The sequence below is a fragment of the Hypanus sabinus genome, chromosome 4 (genome assembly GCF_030144855.1).
Source record: "Hypanus sabinus isolate sHypSab1 chromosome 4, sHypSab1.hap1, whole genome shotgun sequence".
NCBI lineage: Eukaryota > Metazoa > Chordata > Chondrichthyes > Myliobatiformes > Dasyatidae > Hypanus > Hypanus sabinus.
Window position 1 is genome coordinate 109,438,045 of NC_082709.1, and position 17,928 is coordinate 109,455,972.

General features: G+C 40.1%; 1 protein-coding gene across 5 annotated transcripts in view; it reads right to left on the bottom strand.

Moving 5' to 3' along the window:
- Positions 1-17,928, bottom strand: part of zc3h13 (zinc finger CCCH-type containing 13) — a 137,545-nt gene that overhangs the window by 64,013 nt on the left and 55,604 nt on the right. For 3 of the 5 annotated variants that reach the window (XM_059967848.1, XM_059967847.1, XM_059967852.1), the window contains 4 exons: positions 15,289-15,489; positions 13,255-13,437; positions 2,975-3,282; positions 651-1,649 (listed from right to left, as the gene is read on the bottom strand). In XM_059967848.1, coding sequence (XP_059823831.1) covers positions 651-1,649; positions 2,975-3,282; positions 13,255-13,437; positions 15,289-15,489 — 1,691 coding nt within the window. The remainder of the gene's footprint in view (positions 1-650; positions 1,650-2,974; positions 3,283-13,254; positions 13,438-15,288; positions 15,490-17,928) is intronic. The other 2 variants (XM_059967851.1, XM_059967849.1) reach the window with 2 other exon arrangements.

Genomic DNA, 17,928 nt, shown 5'->3' on the forward strand with positions numbered 1-17,928 from the left:
AACCTTATAAGGAGGGAACAAACCTCTACGGCATCTCATTTGGCTACAATTTCTTTGTCAATCATTATTCTTTCAAAAATGATATGACCCAAGGCAAAATGCAACTCATGCATGTGAAACTTGCAAATAAAAGTTTGCTCACAGAGCCTTCATTTGAATTATGCCAATAATCTTCACCTTATAACCTCCAAATTAAGGCAAAAGAAAAATCAGGGAAAACACCAAAATAAATTCATTGATGTTAAGGGTATGCACAAAGACATAAATGAAAGATAATTTTTTTCCCCCCCCCACCGCCACCAGCACAACTGTAAAAGCAGAAATGTACCCAGATGATTTAGAACACAAACTTAGAACATTACAGCATAGTATAGGTCCTGATGCCCATTATATTATGCTGGTCATTTAATCTACTCTAAAAAAATCAAACTAACTCTTCCCTCCTCTATATCCTTCCATTTCTCTCTCATTTATTTCACTGACAGAAATCTTCCACCAATCCACCTCATCTCATATTATTTCAGGTTTTAACATACTCTCAAGACACTACCAGAAAGAATTCTGCAAGATTCCACCAGAAATAGTGTGCTGGAGTCATTAAATTTGAATATTGGGCATGAATAATTAAAATGAAAGCATTTATATCTCACCTTTTTCGGTTAATTCTGGTCCTCTCCCTCTTCCTCTGGCCACTCTTTCACCCCTGGTTTCGCCACGTCCATCTCCCCTGATCTCGCCACGGCCATCACTCCTGGTCTCAATGCGGCCATCTCCCCGGCTATCAGTCCTGGTCTCACTCCGGCTGTCAGCTCTAGCCTCGCCACGGCCATCTCCCCTGGACTCGCCACGGCCATCTCCTCTGACCTCACCCCGGCCGTCTCTACTGGTCTCACAACGGCTGTCAGCTCTAGCCTCGCCACGGCTGTCTCCCCTGGACTCTCCCCGGCCATCTCCCCTTGAGTCACCCCGGCCATCACCCCTTACCTCACTTCGGCTATCTCCCCTCATCTCGCCCCGGATATCCCCTCTGGTCTCACCCCGGCCACCTCCCCTGGCTTCGCCCCGGCCGTCTCCCCTGATCTCGCCCCGGCCGTCTCCCCTGGTCTCGCCCCGGCAGTCTCCCCTGGTCTCCCCCCGGCTGTCCCTCCTGGACTCGCTCCGGCCATCTCCCCTGGACTCGCCGCGGCCGTCTCCCCTGGATTCGCCCCGGCCATCTCCCCTGGATTCATTCCTGCTATCAATCCTGGCTTCATTTTGACGATCATTCTTGATGTCAGTCCGGGAATTTTCATCCCTGCCATGGCCCCGACTGTAACTGCGGTCCTCATAATGCTGTTCGTCTTTTCGATGGAAATCTCTGCTATCTCGATAATCGTGTGTATCGCGGCTAGATCGTGATTCTCTCCCATCTCGAGAATCTTTGCTCTCTTTGTAATCTCGTGTGTCTCTTGTATCACGAACTTCACGAGATTCCCTGATCTCTCTGCGCTCGGTGTTATCTTTCACTTCTTTGTAATCCCGATTGTTTCTGTTATCACGGGTTTCCCTGCTTGTCCGCTCGTCCCTTTCATGGAGTAAATTCTGATCCAGATCGTAATCTCGCCGGTCTCGACTATCCTTGCTTTCCTTGTCTCGTTTTCCTCTGTTCCCTTAGAGGAAAATATCTACATTAATATCTAAATAAATTATGCCATATTAATGAGTTGAAAAAAAAGCCAAAGTAGATTATTAATGGAAATGATACCAAGTAATGAAGCAGTGAAAACCTAATACGCTCAATGGCTGTGTATTAAGACAGCTGTAGCAAGAAAGCCTTTAGATAAAGCAACACTGATTTAATTGACAGCCTGCCCTGAAGCAGTTCACCCCTTAGTAAATTGATACAATTAATGTTTATAAAATACAAAGTCCAGAGACAAAAATGTGAATTTTACTTATTAATTACAAACAAATTGACACCATACGATTCTATGAATTTAATGTTGAATGATTTAATGTTATAGCTTCAAGGTATTAAAATCTGCTAATTTTATGTTTACTTAGAATATTAGGGTACAATTAATCCACAGCAAGCCAGAACTGGAAATCTACTTTCAAGTACTTCACTCAACAAAAAGGCGAGGGAAGTATATCAACTAGCAATGAAGTACAAACTTGAAGGATTTTAAACAAGAAAATGTCTTTCACTAAAGGGCCTACTGTCAATCGATAGTTTGCTGCAATCTATAAATAAATGTTTTGATGAACTTTTCAACATTCAAGGTTCACCTAAAACTATGAGAAACCCTAATACAAGACCAAAGTAAAGGATGAGTTTCATGGAATACACATGCTTTTTAAATAAAGCATTCAACCTTCCACTTCATGGTACCTCCTGAAGAATTAAGGATGTAGGCAAGTTATTTTATAGCTGATTATTATTTTTCTATCAGTTTTAAAAATATTTGTTGTTGTTGAGTTGTCGTCGACTCATGGTGACCCTATGGATAGTGTAGTTGTTCATAGGGTTTTCATGACAAGTAGATTGCCAGGCCTTTCTTCCACACAGATACTGCTGTTACGCAGGTTTGTACCCGGCCAGATTCGAACTCAGAACCATCCACCTCTGGTCCAGAGCTGATGCCACTACTCCACCAGCCGGGGTAATACATACAAGGGTGTAATGTATTGGATAAAATATTCATTTACTACCACATTTATGAGAAGCAACCTTCATCCTATTGAAGGATCATTTTCCTCTTTGTCCATTTCGCCTACCTCAACAAGAAAGGAGTTCATTATGTAGACAACTGCAAGTTTGAACTTGTCTCACTTTGCATATTAGCAAGTTACTAAACTTACAAACAGAAATTTTCAATGTCGTATTATTTAAATGTCACAAGTAATCAAAAGTCAAGGATCACTAGGAATTGGAACATTTAAAAAAGCAAACTCACACTCAGTTAAATCTTCCACAAAAATGAATGTTTTTTACCTTCCTTCTTCTCATGATATAGCTCTTGTAATGGTGATTTTTCTTGTTCGTGTTTGCCTTTTTCCTTAACAGAGGACCTATGCCTAACAGGACTTTGCTTTCTCTGTGGAGATGAAGAACGTTGAGTATATGGTGAAGGGGATCGCTTTCGAGTGAGAGACGCTGAGCGCTGGTAGGACAGTGAAGTGGAACATTTGTGTCGGGGAGACGATGATCTTCTTGTTACAGGTGAACCTGACTGAGACGATGGAGAGTGTTGTCTGGATACAGTGGGAGTTTGGTGTCGTCGCTGAGAAGAGGGTGATCTGCTAGAAAGGTAACATTTGAAAGAGTCATCTATACAAAGCATTTTTAAAAACAGTTGCCAAGTACAACTGTTATGTAAGTTCCTAACAACTGTCAGTAAGCCAATTTCTCCCAAGTCAGAAACATCCACTTCCTATAATAACCAATCTTGTATCACTCTATGTAGACTTGCTATAATTCTTTCTTTTCATTAAATTTTTACCCTAACACTACCCATAATGAAACTACGGGAAAATACACTGTATCCAGTAAGCCATAACATGAAACATTATTAGTACTGTAGCTTGAAAAATGTTTTAAAAATGTACGGAAGAATCATGTTGAGGTCAGATCATTCATATTTGGGGAGTTCCTGTAGTATAGTAATTTTAGCAGATACAAACCTAGCCTATTTGACACACACTTTCAAGCTATTACTCGAGTAAACATGTTCAAGACATACTTCCACCACATTAACATGTTTCCTTAAGCAAGGCGATCAGAATTGTGCATAGCACTTCAGATGCGGTTTCACCAGTGTCCTATAATTGAAGCATAATCTTGATAGTCGTGTATTGAATTCTTCTGAAATAATAATATTGTTAGATTTTCAATTACTTACTGCATTTTTAAGGGCCTCGGCTCGATGCGATAACTGTTTATTCCCTCTCAGAGATGCGCCTGACCTGTTGAGTTCCTTCAGCATTTTGTATTTTCTTAAAAATGTTTTCCAAAGAGACACGTTCTCAATTTCACACACCTTAATCCACTCAATCTAACTATCTATACCCTTTCCTTTTCTCCTTGTATCTCTCTCTCTATATCTTTATGTTATTAGCAAATTTTGCAAACATGCTGATCATTCAAGATGTTTATAAAACTTGACGAGTTGACAGCATGATTTCTTACCAACCAAGTAGAGACTGATTTACAGTGCCTTGTAAAAGTATTCAGCTCCCAACCATTTGCTGACATAAATGAATATTACATCCACAATCTGCGAATCACATGCTCTTCCCCCCCCCCCATAGTAGATTCCAAAAAAAAACAGGGAAAATTGTAAAGCATGAAAATTCAAAAGCTGAAATTACAGCCTCTTGCAGCCTTTACAGCCAGGAGTCTTTTCAATAAGACTCTATTAGCACGATGATGCAAGATTTGCCCATTCCTCCTTGCAAAATTGCTTAAGGTGCGCCAGGTTAGTTGGGGTGCAGTGGTGGACAGCAGTCAGGACTTTGACTGGGCCACTCAAGGACATCAATTTTCTACAATTGAATCTACTCAGCGGTTGCTCTAGTAGTGTGCTTTGGGTCATGGTGAATGAAATGCTGAATGAAATGGTCAAGGTGGCGAGGAGCGAGATGGTTCAGATCGTTGCTTGAAATGGCAGAAGCAGATACTCAGATGGAGAGTTAAGCACCAGGCAAGATTGAAAGGGTCACGGTGAGGGGGTCTGAGGTGAGGTATGGGCCAAGTAAGATCACTGCTCCACAAGGTTTACCTGGCTCTGCGATGAACTATGGGTCTTGGACTCTCTTTGAGGACTTCTGTTCAGAAACACTAATTGTCTGCGGTTACTGTTACATGATACTTTCTTTTCATTGCACATTGGGTGCTCCATGGTTTTTTTTATTCTCTGCATATTGGGTGTTAGACAGTCTTTTTTCATATATATGGGGCTTGTTTTTGGGTTTCTTTTTTCTGTGGCTGCCTGTTAGGAGACAAATCTCAAGCTTGTATAATATATACACACTTCGATAATAAATGTGGCTTGAACTTTGAAAGACAAACTTCCTCCCCAGTTTAAGATTTCTGGCAGAGGATAGCAGGTTTTATCCAGGATCTGGCTTTTCTGTATTTAGCAGCAATCATCTTTCCATCATTCCTGACCAGATTTCCAGTCCCTGCTGCTGAAAAGCTTCCCCATAGCATGATGCTTCCTCTACCATATTTTACAGTAAGGAGAGCGTTAGCTGGCTGATTTGCAGCATTACATTTACGCCACACATATTGCTTAGTATCGAGTTCAACTCAGTCTCATCTGACAAGACCTTCTCCCATATCTTTACAGCACCTCCTAAGTGACGCTCTGCAAAGTCTTTACAGGCAAGGATATGCCTTTTTTTCAGACAAGGTTAAGGCCTAGAGATTGTGGAGCCATGAACTTCATCTTCATTGCAGCCACTATCTTCTGCTGCTCACTCAGAGAGACTGTTGACATCACAGTAGTCTCTCTTACAAACACCATTCTTCGCCGGTGAGTAAGTTTAGAGTGGTGGCCTGAGCTATACAGCATGGCAGTGGTTTCATATTTTTTCCACTTTTTCCACAAAGAGAGCTCTGAGGTATGTTCAGTGCCTTTGAGATGATCTTGTACCCTTCCTCAGATTTGTGCTTCTCTATCATTTCCCTGACTCACCTTGAATGCTCTTTTGTCTTCATTTTGGTTTGGTCTGTTAAAAATCTACCATACTGTTGGACCTTAGAGAGAAAGAATATTTATACAGGTGACCCTCCAATTTTCTATATCAACAAATTGGGTGAGTTGGTAAGGTAATATACAATATTGAACCTAAGGAAAGTTAGTGTAGTAATTACAAAGGGATTTAATATTTTGTCAGCCTCACTATTTTGTTTCTTAATTTCTAGTATATTGTTAACAGGTTTTGAATTTTTCTTTTGATTTGACTCAAAAAATCCTACTTTAATATACAGCATTTTAAATTTAGAAGATCAGACAGTAAAACGTGAAAATAGTTCTGGGGGCTGAATACTTTTTCAAGGAACTGTTCGTCTACTCTATACAGTCAATCAATGCCAAATGTTACCTTCTACACCAGGGGTCAGCAACCTTTACCACTGAAAGAGCCACTTGGACCCGTTTCCCACAGAAAAGAAAACACTGGGAGCCGCAAAACCCGTTTGACATTTAAAATGAAATAACACTGCATACAACGTTTTTTTTGCCTTTATGCTATGTATAAACAAACTATAATGTGTTGCATTTATGAAATTGATGAACTCCTGCAGAGAAAACGAAATTACATTTCTGCATGCAACAAAAACATTTTGAACTCCGAAAAAAAGACGTTGGGTTGAAAGTTACTTTTAAGTAAAATATTCAATGTCTATTTGAGTCCTTCTTGTATTTATGAAAAACGCCGAACTTAAATTTTCCGCCAGCAGCAAACCAAAAATAACGTCAGCCAGCTGTCATCCTGAAAAATGAAAGGACTATTTCACTGAACAATGAAAAAATATGAATATAAGTAAAATAATAGGCAATTAAAATATTTATCATACTTGGTTAATGGGATTTCTGCTCCTGGACCTCAGCGCACAGCGTCTGCACATCAGGGCTGTATGATGTCACCTTCATCTTTACACAGGATCGCAAGCTGTCATCTGTGAGGTTTTCAATATCACTCCATTTGTGTTTCTGAGCAAGAACGGCCTTCTGACGGGCAACATCTTCAAGGTCTGCTGTCAAGCGTCTAAACTTGGACACCCATATGTCTTTGTCGGCTATGTCGGCCAGTTCCATCTCAAGATCAGGTTGACTCACACCTGCCAATGCAGTCGTATTCAGTAGGGAAGGATCGATGCTTAAGGGAGTGACCGGGAAGGATAATGTGTTTTTTTCCTCTCTGAACTCACAGAAGCGTTTCCCAAACGATGTTTGCATTGCGATGATTGCAGAATGTAAATACTCCGAAATTATCATGTCGTGACCTTGTTTGAACTCTCTCAAATTGGGGAAGTGAGACAAAGTGCCTTTCTGTAAATCTCTGGCAAGCACTGTCAACTTGCGCTCGAATGCCAAAACATCCTCCAACATGTGCAGGGCTGTACGTCCTTTCCCCTGAAGAGCTGTGTTCAGCGTGTTCAGGTGCGCTGTCATGTCTACCATGAAGTGTAGCTTTTCCAGCCACTCTGGCTGTTCCAGCTCAGGAAAGGTGAGCCCTTTGCTGCCCAGGAAAGTTTTCACTTCTTCCAGACACGCGACAAAGCGTTTCAGCACCTTCCGTCTGGACAGCCAGCGATAAAAACACGTTGTAGCGGTGTCAGTAAACTGCAGTCAAAGATAGCTTTATTCGAACTAAACAGCCTTGCTTTTAAGCCTCCCTCAACCCAGCCCCCATGGACGCAGATGCTGCAAAAGACGCGTACTCACAAACCCCCGTAGGCTATCTCCCTTAGCCGGAATGCTGGCTAATTGTGAGCCGTTTCGGATGTGGCAGGAAATGTGTCGCTACACTTAGGTTGTACAAGATCACCATAATTACATTTCAAAAGCTAACAAACTAACATAAAATACATTTTAATTAAATACTGACCAATTATTTCCCAAAGCCACAGGGAGCCGCAGCACAGAGGTGAAAGAGCCACAAATGGCTCGGGAGCCGCAGGTTGCCGACCCCCGTTCTACACCATGACCTTTTAGTTTTTGCCAATGATCTTTGATGTGGCAATTTTATTAAAACTCTTCTGGAAATTTATGTACGGTCACTTGCAACAGCACTTGCAACTTCCTCAAAGGACTACAATACATTGGTTTTTGTCAAAACACATCAGCTTTTTCTGAATACTTTGAATATTCTGATTTGCTGACTATAGTATCTTTAACAACAATTTCAAACATTTTTCAAATGTTCAGTATTAAATGGAGTCACATTTAATACCCTTGAATGTGTAGCAGCCCTTCTAGAACCTTCAGAATTTTTAAAGAAAAATGGTTACCTTGTAGTTTAATTGGTCAGATGGGTGTAATTGGGGGATGTGAGCCTGTTGGACCAGAAGGGTCTGTAACTGTGCTATATTTCTAAATAAATAAAAATAAATTTAACTCTGTAATGACGAAGAGAAAAAATTCCCTTAAGAGAAATATAAACTTGTTATTCCATCTCTCAAAAGTTTAAAATAATTTTTTAATGGATTTATTATTTTGGGCAGATGTGGTTCATCAGCCGTGGTTGGCAGCTCATCCAGGAAAAGGAAAACTCTGATCTCAAATCTCCACTGACTTGCTGCTATGCCCACTCATGGGGAAAGCTTTGGGAGTGAACCACAAGGAAAAAGCTGGAGCTGGAGTCCCAAAGGCAGTCTATGTTGAGTTTGAAGTTTACTGGCAATTCCTGATGGTGCCGAACTGTATTGGTCTTTGCAGTTCCTTTAGATTCACCAGCTGCATGAAGAAAGGAGCCTGCTGCATGGGCAACAGTTTGTTCTCCATATCGTACTGCCCTTGCTTGCATACTGGCTTGCCAATCAATAATGTAGTCAGCTAGGACTCAAAATTATTGTCGATCCCAGCCAACGGAGGCCTACTATAAGATTCATTATCAGTATTTCTTAATCAGAACACAGAAACCAAAATTTCAGATGCAAAAAGTTTTTATTGAATTTTATTGAACTACCTTATCATTGATTAAAAACTATATTGTTACGAATGTACCACAGCTCTGAGGGGCCAAAGGAGCGGAAGCAGCCCCCTCCTTCCGGAGAATCGCAAGATCGCTATTAATTCGGGTCTCGGAAATGAGAGACAATGCAACGGTTCTGACCATTGTTCTTAGGGGCACCTGTGTGACGTGCATGTCCCTGCTACGTGACAGCTACCATGGATATGGACACCCTCGGGCGATGTGGGGGTGGGGATTGCATCACCCTACTTTGATGGACATCTACAACTCTGCAAGTCAAGATAAAAGGGGACTGCAGGAGGCAGTACCCCAGCGACGCACCAGAAGGACACCCTCGCTCAGTGCTCCCGTAATAGCTGGAAGCCATTCAACGCCACGTGCGCTCCTAACTCCTTTGCCTGGGGAGTGGGTGGCTGATAATACCGAGAAGGACTTCGAACTAACAATGGGGAAACAACGCTCCCCTGATTTAACGGAGTGGCTTCATAAAGACCCGGGCAAGTTTTTCTGTTTTTCACCGATCCCTCTAAAACACGTGAAACACAGCGATTCCCCGAAAGGCTAAAGTCTGCAGACTTCTGAGTGACTTTTATATTTCCAACGGACAATATATTATCCCCCAGACAACAGTCGAGATTACTTTTTAATGATGAACATTACTATACCCGTGCTTTAGATTGAGTATTGACGACGTGCATTATCTGAATGTTTGTATTAACCTTACTTTTGTGCCCCTTTATAAATAAAAACTTTTGAAAATAGTGACATCAGACTTCAACGGACCTCTCCATCTTTGCTGGTAAGTTATCCAGTTACGGGATACGTAACAACTTGGGATTCTCGTCTCGGGATTTGACACCAAATTGGGAGGCCAGTGAATCGGGCTTGTAAGTCCAAAACTTTAATCTGGTTACGTGGGTAGCCAGACGGGAAACCAGCAAAGATGGACATGGATGATCTGTCCGGTTTGGCAGAATTGTTTGAAGAACTTGAGAGTTCTAAAGGTGTCCCCGATAATGAGGTGAGGCAGTCCTAGATGGAAAGGGTACCCTTGCCTCGAAGGAGTCTGCTGAAAAGGCCGAGGAGGTTGTTTCAGCTCACAGGGTTGCGCCTTCCCCGGGTGGGAGCTGCCCAGAGAGTAACTGGGAGGATCGGGGGAAGTTAGAATTTAAAAAAGGTACGGGTACGGGTGTTGAAAGCCTGGAAGAGGCAAATGTCCCGTTTGAGTGTGTCCGAGATGGGGATGCACGTGGTGCTGAACACAGAGCAACAGAGCTCAGAAGTCTGAGGTATCTGATTCAGCCGTCCTTGTGGGTCAGATAGACTTGGTTCAGTGGGAAAAGGGTTAACCTTGGTAACCGGGGGAAGTGTGAGTTCCCCGGTGTTTGTACTCGAAGGTGGGTTCAAAGTTAACGCAGAATTTAAGAATGGGGGAATGAGGATTGTTATTGAAGGAAACGGAAAGGCTGTAGTTTCCAAATCGAAGGAAGAAATCTTAAACCTGGCAGATTGCTCACAGAGTGAGCCGGGGGATAGTGGGGCCCCCCACTCTATTGTTATGCCAGGATGGGGTGTGAAGAGGCCGCCTTCGAACTGCTACTTGAGCGAAGAGTTCGAATCAAACACCAATAGCCTGAAGGGGACTGTTAGAAGGGCCAGCCACCTGGGTAAAATCAAAGAATTGGGTGGAAATGGTCTAAGTTTGGGGCATGGTGTTGCTAAAATAACCCCGATGAACGAGGCTGGCGGGAGTTCACCACGAAAAATTACTCAAGTTCCCCGCGGGGGGGGGGGGGGGGGCACGCCGAAAAAGAGGCGACGGTTAATGGAGATGCCATTGTTAAACAGCCAAGCAGGTTGAACGGGTTTGCGCCAAAGCCTGGGAATAATGAAGACAGCCCCTTTGGAGACCTGCCAGTTACGTAAAACGACTGAAATGATCGGTATTCGCATAAACTTTTGTAAATGCACCCAAGCTAAGGTCACACCTCCTTAGTTTTGTTGCGAAAAAAATAATAAATAGGTGGTTATTGAATTGAAGTCTGATGCTACAAGACTTTAGTACGGTACGCGATGTTAAGATATTAAAGAAAGGGACACTGTAATCGTTAACTATTTAGATACTGACTTCAATGTATAACGGTAGTATTCTGTGAAGAGAAAAAGCTTGGGTATTGTGTTAGATTAAAAATCCTGTAAGACACTGTACAACTCCGTTTTTAACCGCTGGTAAAAAACGCTGTTTTTAGAGGGGAGGTGTTATAAATGTACCACAGCTCTGAGGGGCCGAAGGAGCGGGAGCAGCCCCCTCCTTCAGGAGAATCGCAAGATTGCTATTAATTCGGGTCTCGGAAGTGAGAGACAATGCAACGGTTTTGGCCATTGTTCTTAGAGGCACCTGTGTGACGTGCATGTCCCTGCTACGTGACAGCTACCATGGATATGGACACCCTCGGGCAATGTGGGGGTGGGGATTGCATCATCCTACTTTGATGGACATCTACAACTCTGCAAGTCAAGATAAAAGGGGACTGCAGGAGGCAGTACCTCAGCGACGCACCAGAAGGACACCCTCGCTCAGTGCTCCCATAATAGCTGGAAGCCATTCAACGCCACGTGCACTCCTAACTCCTTTGCCTGGGGAGTGGGTGGCTGATAATACCGAGAAGGACTTCGAACTAACAACGGGGAAACAATGCTCCCCTGATTTAACGGAGTGGCTTCATAAAGACCCGGGCAAGTTTTTCACCGATCCCTCTAAAACACGTGAAACCCAGCGATTCCCCGAAAGGCTAAAGTCTGCAGACTTCTGAGTGACTTTTATATTTCCAACGGACAATATATTATCCCCCAGACAACAGTCGAGATTACTTCTTAATGATGAACATTACTATATCCGCGCTTTAGATTGAGTATTGACGACGTGCATTATCTGAATGTTTGTATTAATCTTACTTTTGTGCCCCTTTATAAATAAAAACGTTTGTAAATAGTGACATCAGACTTCAACGGACCTCTCCATCTTTGCTGGTAAGTTATCCAGTTACGGGATACGTAACAATATGTATTGCACTTAATTCATATACCTAAATTTAATGATCTACAGAATTAATCAACTATTGAAACCAAATTAATGAAAACCCTTGTTTAACCACCAAAGGAAATTTATACATCATAAATCTGTTATTTTCCTTCTGAAGCACTAACTTGGAAATGTTACAGGAAGATAGTAAGAAAGGATAAGCTGGCAACAGTATCTCAGCAACTCTCAAATATTTTGGGTTAGGTTGTCAATTTGTGGGCAAGAACGCAATGTCCCTGTTGTTCTTCTCATTGTCTGAGATTATTAGCCTCACTGTTAACTTCTATTTTGATCCAATTCATGTCTCTATTCCCCAATACAATCCCACATGACTTCATACACCCTTTTGGGTTTATACTACAGTGTTCTGGCAAAATATTCTATTGTTTAAAGGATATTGCTGAAGCATCAGTCAGAGGGTTAGGGCTAATTAAAACATAAGGCCTCAGTCACTCAGACTGAATTTGCTTTGATGCACGAAGACTTTTGAGTTCATTGTCTGAATAAAGTGGCCGAATCTTGTGACTCCTCAGCGTCACACTGGAGAATTATTACCTGACATCAGTGGAGTCAGTAAAGCATAGATGATAAATGGTAAAAAAGGATATTTTTAAAAAATTACTTAAGTTTAGAACTATCCAAATCATTAAGTGTTTCATACATTTTGTTTAGTTTATTTTAAGTTTTGAAGTTTTTAAGCTTCTGAATGTCAAGGATATTTAAGTTTGTTAAAATTAATTACAGCATTGAGAGAAACTCCACCCATGACTTTGCCTTCCTCAACGAAATGTGTCAATTGCCGTCCAGTTCTTTTTGTTAAGATTCAGGAAGCTGTGGGTATTCACACATAGTGGGCGGTGATTCCAGACAGCGAGCTCAGTGTAGCATGACTCAGCCTCCCATTTTCAGTTGTCAGCACTGGAGGGGACTAATATGTGGATGAGTGTAGATGGAGACCCGACTCCCATTTCTACCATGTGACATCGTATTGATTCTACTGTCATTTATCCTGTTAGTTTCTTGGATCTGTGACTCAGGAAAAGTCTTTCTTAAAGAAAAGCCATGTACAATGAAACAATTACAACAAGTTTAAAAAATATATTAATTTTGTTTTTTTTTGGAGTAGCACTATGATTTAATTTTTTTTATTATTATAGAACACTTTGATGCCTTATCACACAAATGAGGGGGAAAAAACTGTTCCTCACTGCTTCCTCTACATTCTATCTTCCAGTCAAAACCTATGCCTTATACAATCAGCCTGATTAGGATTAGTTTCTTTGTTGTACACAGATATGCCTAATCACTAATTTGAGTAAACACCAACCTAGATTTGGATCCAAACCTATTTAATAATGCTATTGTGCATACATAAAAAATTCTGCCAATAAATAATATGCACACATTATAAGCTTTTTCTATATTTCAAAATAATTTGTTAGAACCATCATTTCTACTTGCTTGTGGATACTATTTTGAGCATTCTGTACCTGTGACGTGGAGAGAAGGAATGCTTTCGAGAAGAGGAAGAAGAAGTTGACTTAGGTGGAGCTGGAGAGGCTGATTTTCTCCTTGCTGCTGGTGGGGAATATTCTCTGGAACGAGAAGAGGTGCTGCCAGATTGTTCTTCCGGACTTATAGACCTCTTCTGCCTACGAACAGAAGAGTGATCCCTGAAAGTAAAACAAGACAGATACCTAACCTGCAGTGGTATACTGTATCAGTTCTTCATTCTATCTACAATGGTTGACATTATCCATCCATTAACTAAACTATTTATAATTTTCTACTTTCTTTCATCTGTGCAAAATAATATTAGATTTTAAATGCCTACTTCAGTGACAACTTGTATAACAACAAGATTAGAAGTGACGAAAATCAAACAAAATACATTCAACATTTTTGCTTTATCATTCAATCAAGAGAAACAGAAATAAGTATAAAGCACTCTTTGGAAGGTCATTCTGATACAATGCAAGGAAAAGGTACCCAATCTGCATTGAGAGATTAAGTGGTCTCTAATACTTTGATCTTTTTTTCATTTTGACAATATTTTTTGTGGTGTAGGCATCTCACTCAGTTCTGCAAATTTTATGGGTATTTAATATATAACTGTATCCAGTGATACGAAGCACACATTGCAATAACTTGTGTTTGGGCACCTGTTCTTTGTTACATAATTATTTAATTTTAATATAATTCTGGTTATTTTTCAAATTTCTAAGGCCTGACACTTCCCCATTTTTAATTTCCTTCAGCTTTATAATCCTCAATAATCTCTGTACTCCTTCAATTTTATCCTCAGTCATTTCATTACCAGCAGCATGGCTTTAGCTGCCAATTTACTTTGGAATTCCCTGTGTTAACTTTTTAAAAAATCTTTTAATCCCTCTCCCTCTTACCCCACCCCCCCACCAAACCACCCTTTAAGACGCTCCTGAAAACAACTCCTTGATAGTTTTTGGGCAAGAGTCCTAACATCTTGTGGATCAACTCAAATTATGCTTGAAAGTTTTGCCATGTAAAAGATGCCTACTGGAAAGCAGACCAATGATACAAAGTAAAAGATTCAAATGTATAATAAATTTCTAAAGAATTGTTTAATGAAATAGAAAATTAATCACTTGATTCCAAGGTTCGTAATTTAACAAACTATCTGCATTTTGATCTGATCAGGGGTCATAACAGACTCTTAAGTAGAAGCCAATATTTCCAGAATCAATCGGGACGGACACCTCTTCTAAATTGTTGCAAATTAGTTGTAAAAACATGAGAATATTCATCTTAAACATACAAAGTTAAATTTATAAACATTTTCTTAATTTTGAGCAACATTCAGTTCAAATACATCATTATTTTGAACTGGAAAGCTCAGGAAGAAGTTACTTAGTTGAAGTTCTCAGTCTTCAGTACAGCACTGGGAGACTGAGCTTCTGCTTACATATGAGCAGACAAAGCACACTGAACTCAAATCAGGAGTCAAATGCAATTAGAAATCAAAAGGAAGATATGGCTAGAAATATGGAAGAAAACAGAAAATGCTGTTGGGCAATAACTGTGAAGGGAGAAAATAAGTGAAAGTTTCAGATCAGTGACATCCCTTAAAAATACAAACAAAAGGTCTTGGATTCTAAATCCACACATCTGCCCATCTCATTGACTGCTTCTATGTTTATTTTTTTCTGTTTCTGTAATTTGGAAGTGAGTTGATTTCAAAACTATTTTTTTGGAAAAACGTGTAGCTTTACAAAAATTTGCTAAACATAAAGTGATTTTTTTCTGGTAAAATTGTCTTCATGTGCAAAGGGTTCCAATACTTTGATATTTTATGGTATCTAAGTAAAAACAATATAAATAATGTACTGGAATTAAGTTTAGATAGAGCAGTACCTCTATGTACAACAAAAAAATCCCTAATTTAACCAGTGCTGAGTTATGCACAATAACCATGACAGATTAACTAAATATTGTAAAGGGTAAGGAAAATTTTAACAAAAAACGGTATTAAGCACAGTATCACTCACCTGTGTTTTTCTTTTTTCTCTTTATGCCTTTCCATATCCCTTCCTCTTTCTTTACTCTCTCGGGCTTTTTCTTCAATTCTGTCTTTTGTTCTTGACTTTTCTTTATGCTTTTTTGTTGCTAGTATCTCTTCATGAATAGGGGGTGGTGGACTTGGAGTACGAGGTCCTTTCTTTTTACCCTGCTGTACTTTTAAAGATTTTCTGGAAAGAAAAGTCATACATTACTTATAACAAAGGTACCCACATAATTTAAGTAAAATGTGCCTGTCTTAGCTTCAAAGGTAAACACTTCAGTAGGAAAAGTGCCCTTTCAAGAAACAATCTATGTATTTTTTTTAAATGTCACTGTGGTGAAAAGCTTATTTTGTACACTGTTCATAAAAATCATTATTTCACAGTGCACTGAAGTTGAACAAGGTCAAATAATAACAATGCAGAATAAAGTGTAACAGCTTTAGAGAAAAGTGCAAGAAAACAAAAAGATGCGAGATTATAATGAATTAGATTGTGAGGTCATGAGTTCAATTTATCTTACTAGAGTATGATAAAGTTAAATAGTCTTATAATAATGGGATATAAACTATCCTTGAGCACAGTGGTACATGCTTTCAGAAATAGCCATTTAGTGAAGGAATAAAATCTATGCATGCTTAAAACATCACGTACAAAACAATGGCTAAAGCAGTGGTTCCCAACCTTTTCTATGCCCCATACCCCTAGGAAATGTTTGATTAATGTTTGCACCCCCTACAAAAGTAATATCACATTTGAAGATGAAAAAGTCTAATTTCTAATTTTTGAACCACAAATTGAACCACATACAATACTGCGGGTGAACAAATTGAACTTAAAAAAATAAGCTTTCAACTCAGTGCATAAAATGCAAATATAAATTGAGCAATTCGGTTCTAATTTATTCAGAAAAAATTGTAAACAGTTAAATCAGTCCCAATTGTGAACATAAAATTCAATGACTTCTTTGCTCCTGCTTCTCATTCATGATTTTGTCAAAACGTGGAACTTTCTTGCTGACTGCGATCCACAGGTCTGCCTGTAGATTCAGGTGATTCCTAGATTTTGTCTTGATTGACAAAAGAGAACTGAATCCAGATTCACACAAGTATGTTGTTGCAAATGGAATGAGGACACTGAGTGCTTTTCCACCAAGTCTTGGGAACATATCCAGTGCTGCACACCAAAACTCCTCCAAAGTCTTGCTTTCAAATTGCATTTCAAGAGCTCGATTTGTCCGCAGATCAATAAGATCTTCCTTCAGCTCTTCATCATCTGACATTTTCTCCAAGTTGTAGGAATATGGATTCATGGTCCATTTTTCTGAAATCTTCAGGTTTCCAGCAGCAAAATATCCATCAAATGATTCTGACAGCATTTCCAAATGAGCCACAATTTCTTCACGCACAGTAAGAGTTATGGATCCAGCATCATCAACCATCTCTTCTAGTGAAGGAAAATTTGAGAGACTGCCTCTTTTCATCCTTTGACGCCAAAGACGTAACTTTTCTTTGAAGGCATTCAACTTTTCACAAGCCTTCAATATGTTAATCCCTTTTCCTTGAAGAGAAACACTCAGGTCATTCATATGAGTGAAAATGTGATTCCATTGCCTCAACCAGATCACATTCACACTCCTCCAGAAAAACTTTGATTTCTTCCCGCAGTTCAAAGAAGCAGGTTAAAGCTTGTCCTTGAGACAACCAACGGACTTCTGTGTGGAAAAGCAAAACTGAACGCTCACTTCCCAGATCCTCACAAAATGATTTGAATATGCAATGGTTCAAAGCACGCCCCCTGATCCAGTTGATGATCTTCACACAAGTATCAAGGGCTTTCTTCAAATTTAGAGGCAATGTTTTTGATGCCAAAGCATGCCAATGAAGAAAACAATGGGTAACTTGCAAGTCTGAAATCAATGCAGAAAAGCCAGATTTATTTCCAAGCATTGTAGGTGCCCTGTCAGTGCACACAGACCCAATGACTTTGATATCTAAATCATGTTTGGCAAAGAAGTCTTTCACCAGCTGCATCACATCCTTTGCAGTTGTGTTTGTTTTCAGATCATTACAAAACAGGAAATCTTCCTTCACAGCACCATCATTGACATACCTCACTAATGTGATAAGTTGACCACAACTGGAGACATCAGTTGACTCATCCAATTGAATAGAGATTTTAAGAGGACTAGCTCTGACATCTGAGATGACATGGTCCAAAATATCTTCACTCAAATCACTGATTCAGTTGTGAATGACATTATTTGATAGGGACACCTGTTCAAATTTTTTCCTTGCTTCTTTGCCCAGGATAATTGTTGCCATTTCCAGTGCACATGGCTTGATGAGATCTTCCGCAATTGTATGGGGCTTCTTGGATTAGGCCACTTGGTATGAAGCAAGAAGTAGTGGTTTTTCAACAGAAACAAAACCTAATTTTGGAAGAGTTCCTTGTGAATCAAAATGAGCTCTTTTGATTTTCAATTACCCAAAATCATGTCCCTCAACATCAGCTCTGCCATGCTTGTTCTTGAAGTGCTCTTGAAGCTTGAATGGCTTCAGAAAACACAACGCTACAAAGAATGCACTGGGGTTTTTGCAAGCCATCATTTTCTGTTGTGCAAGTGAA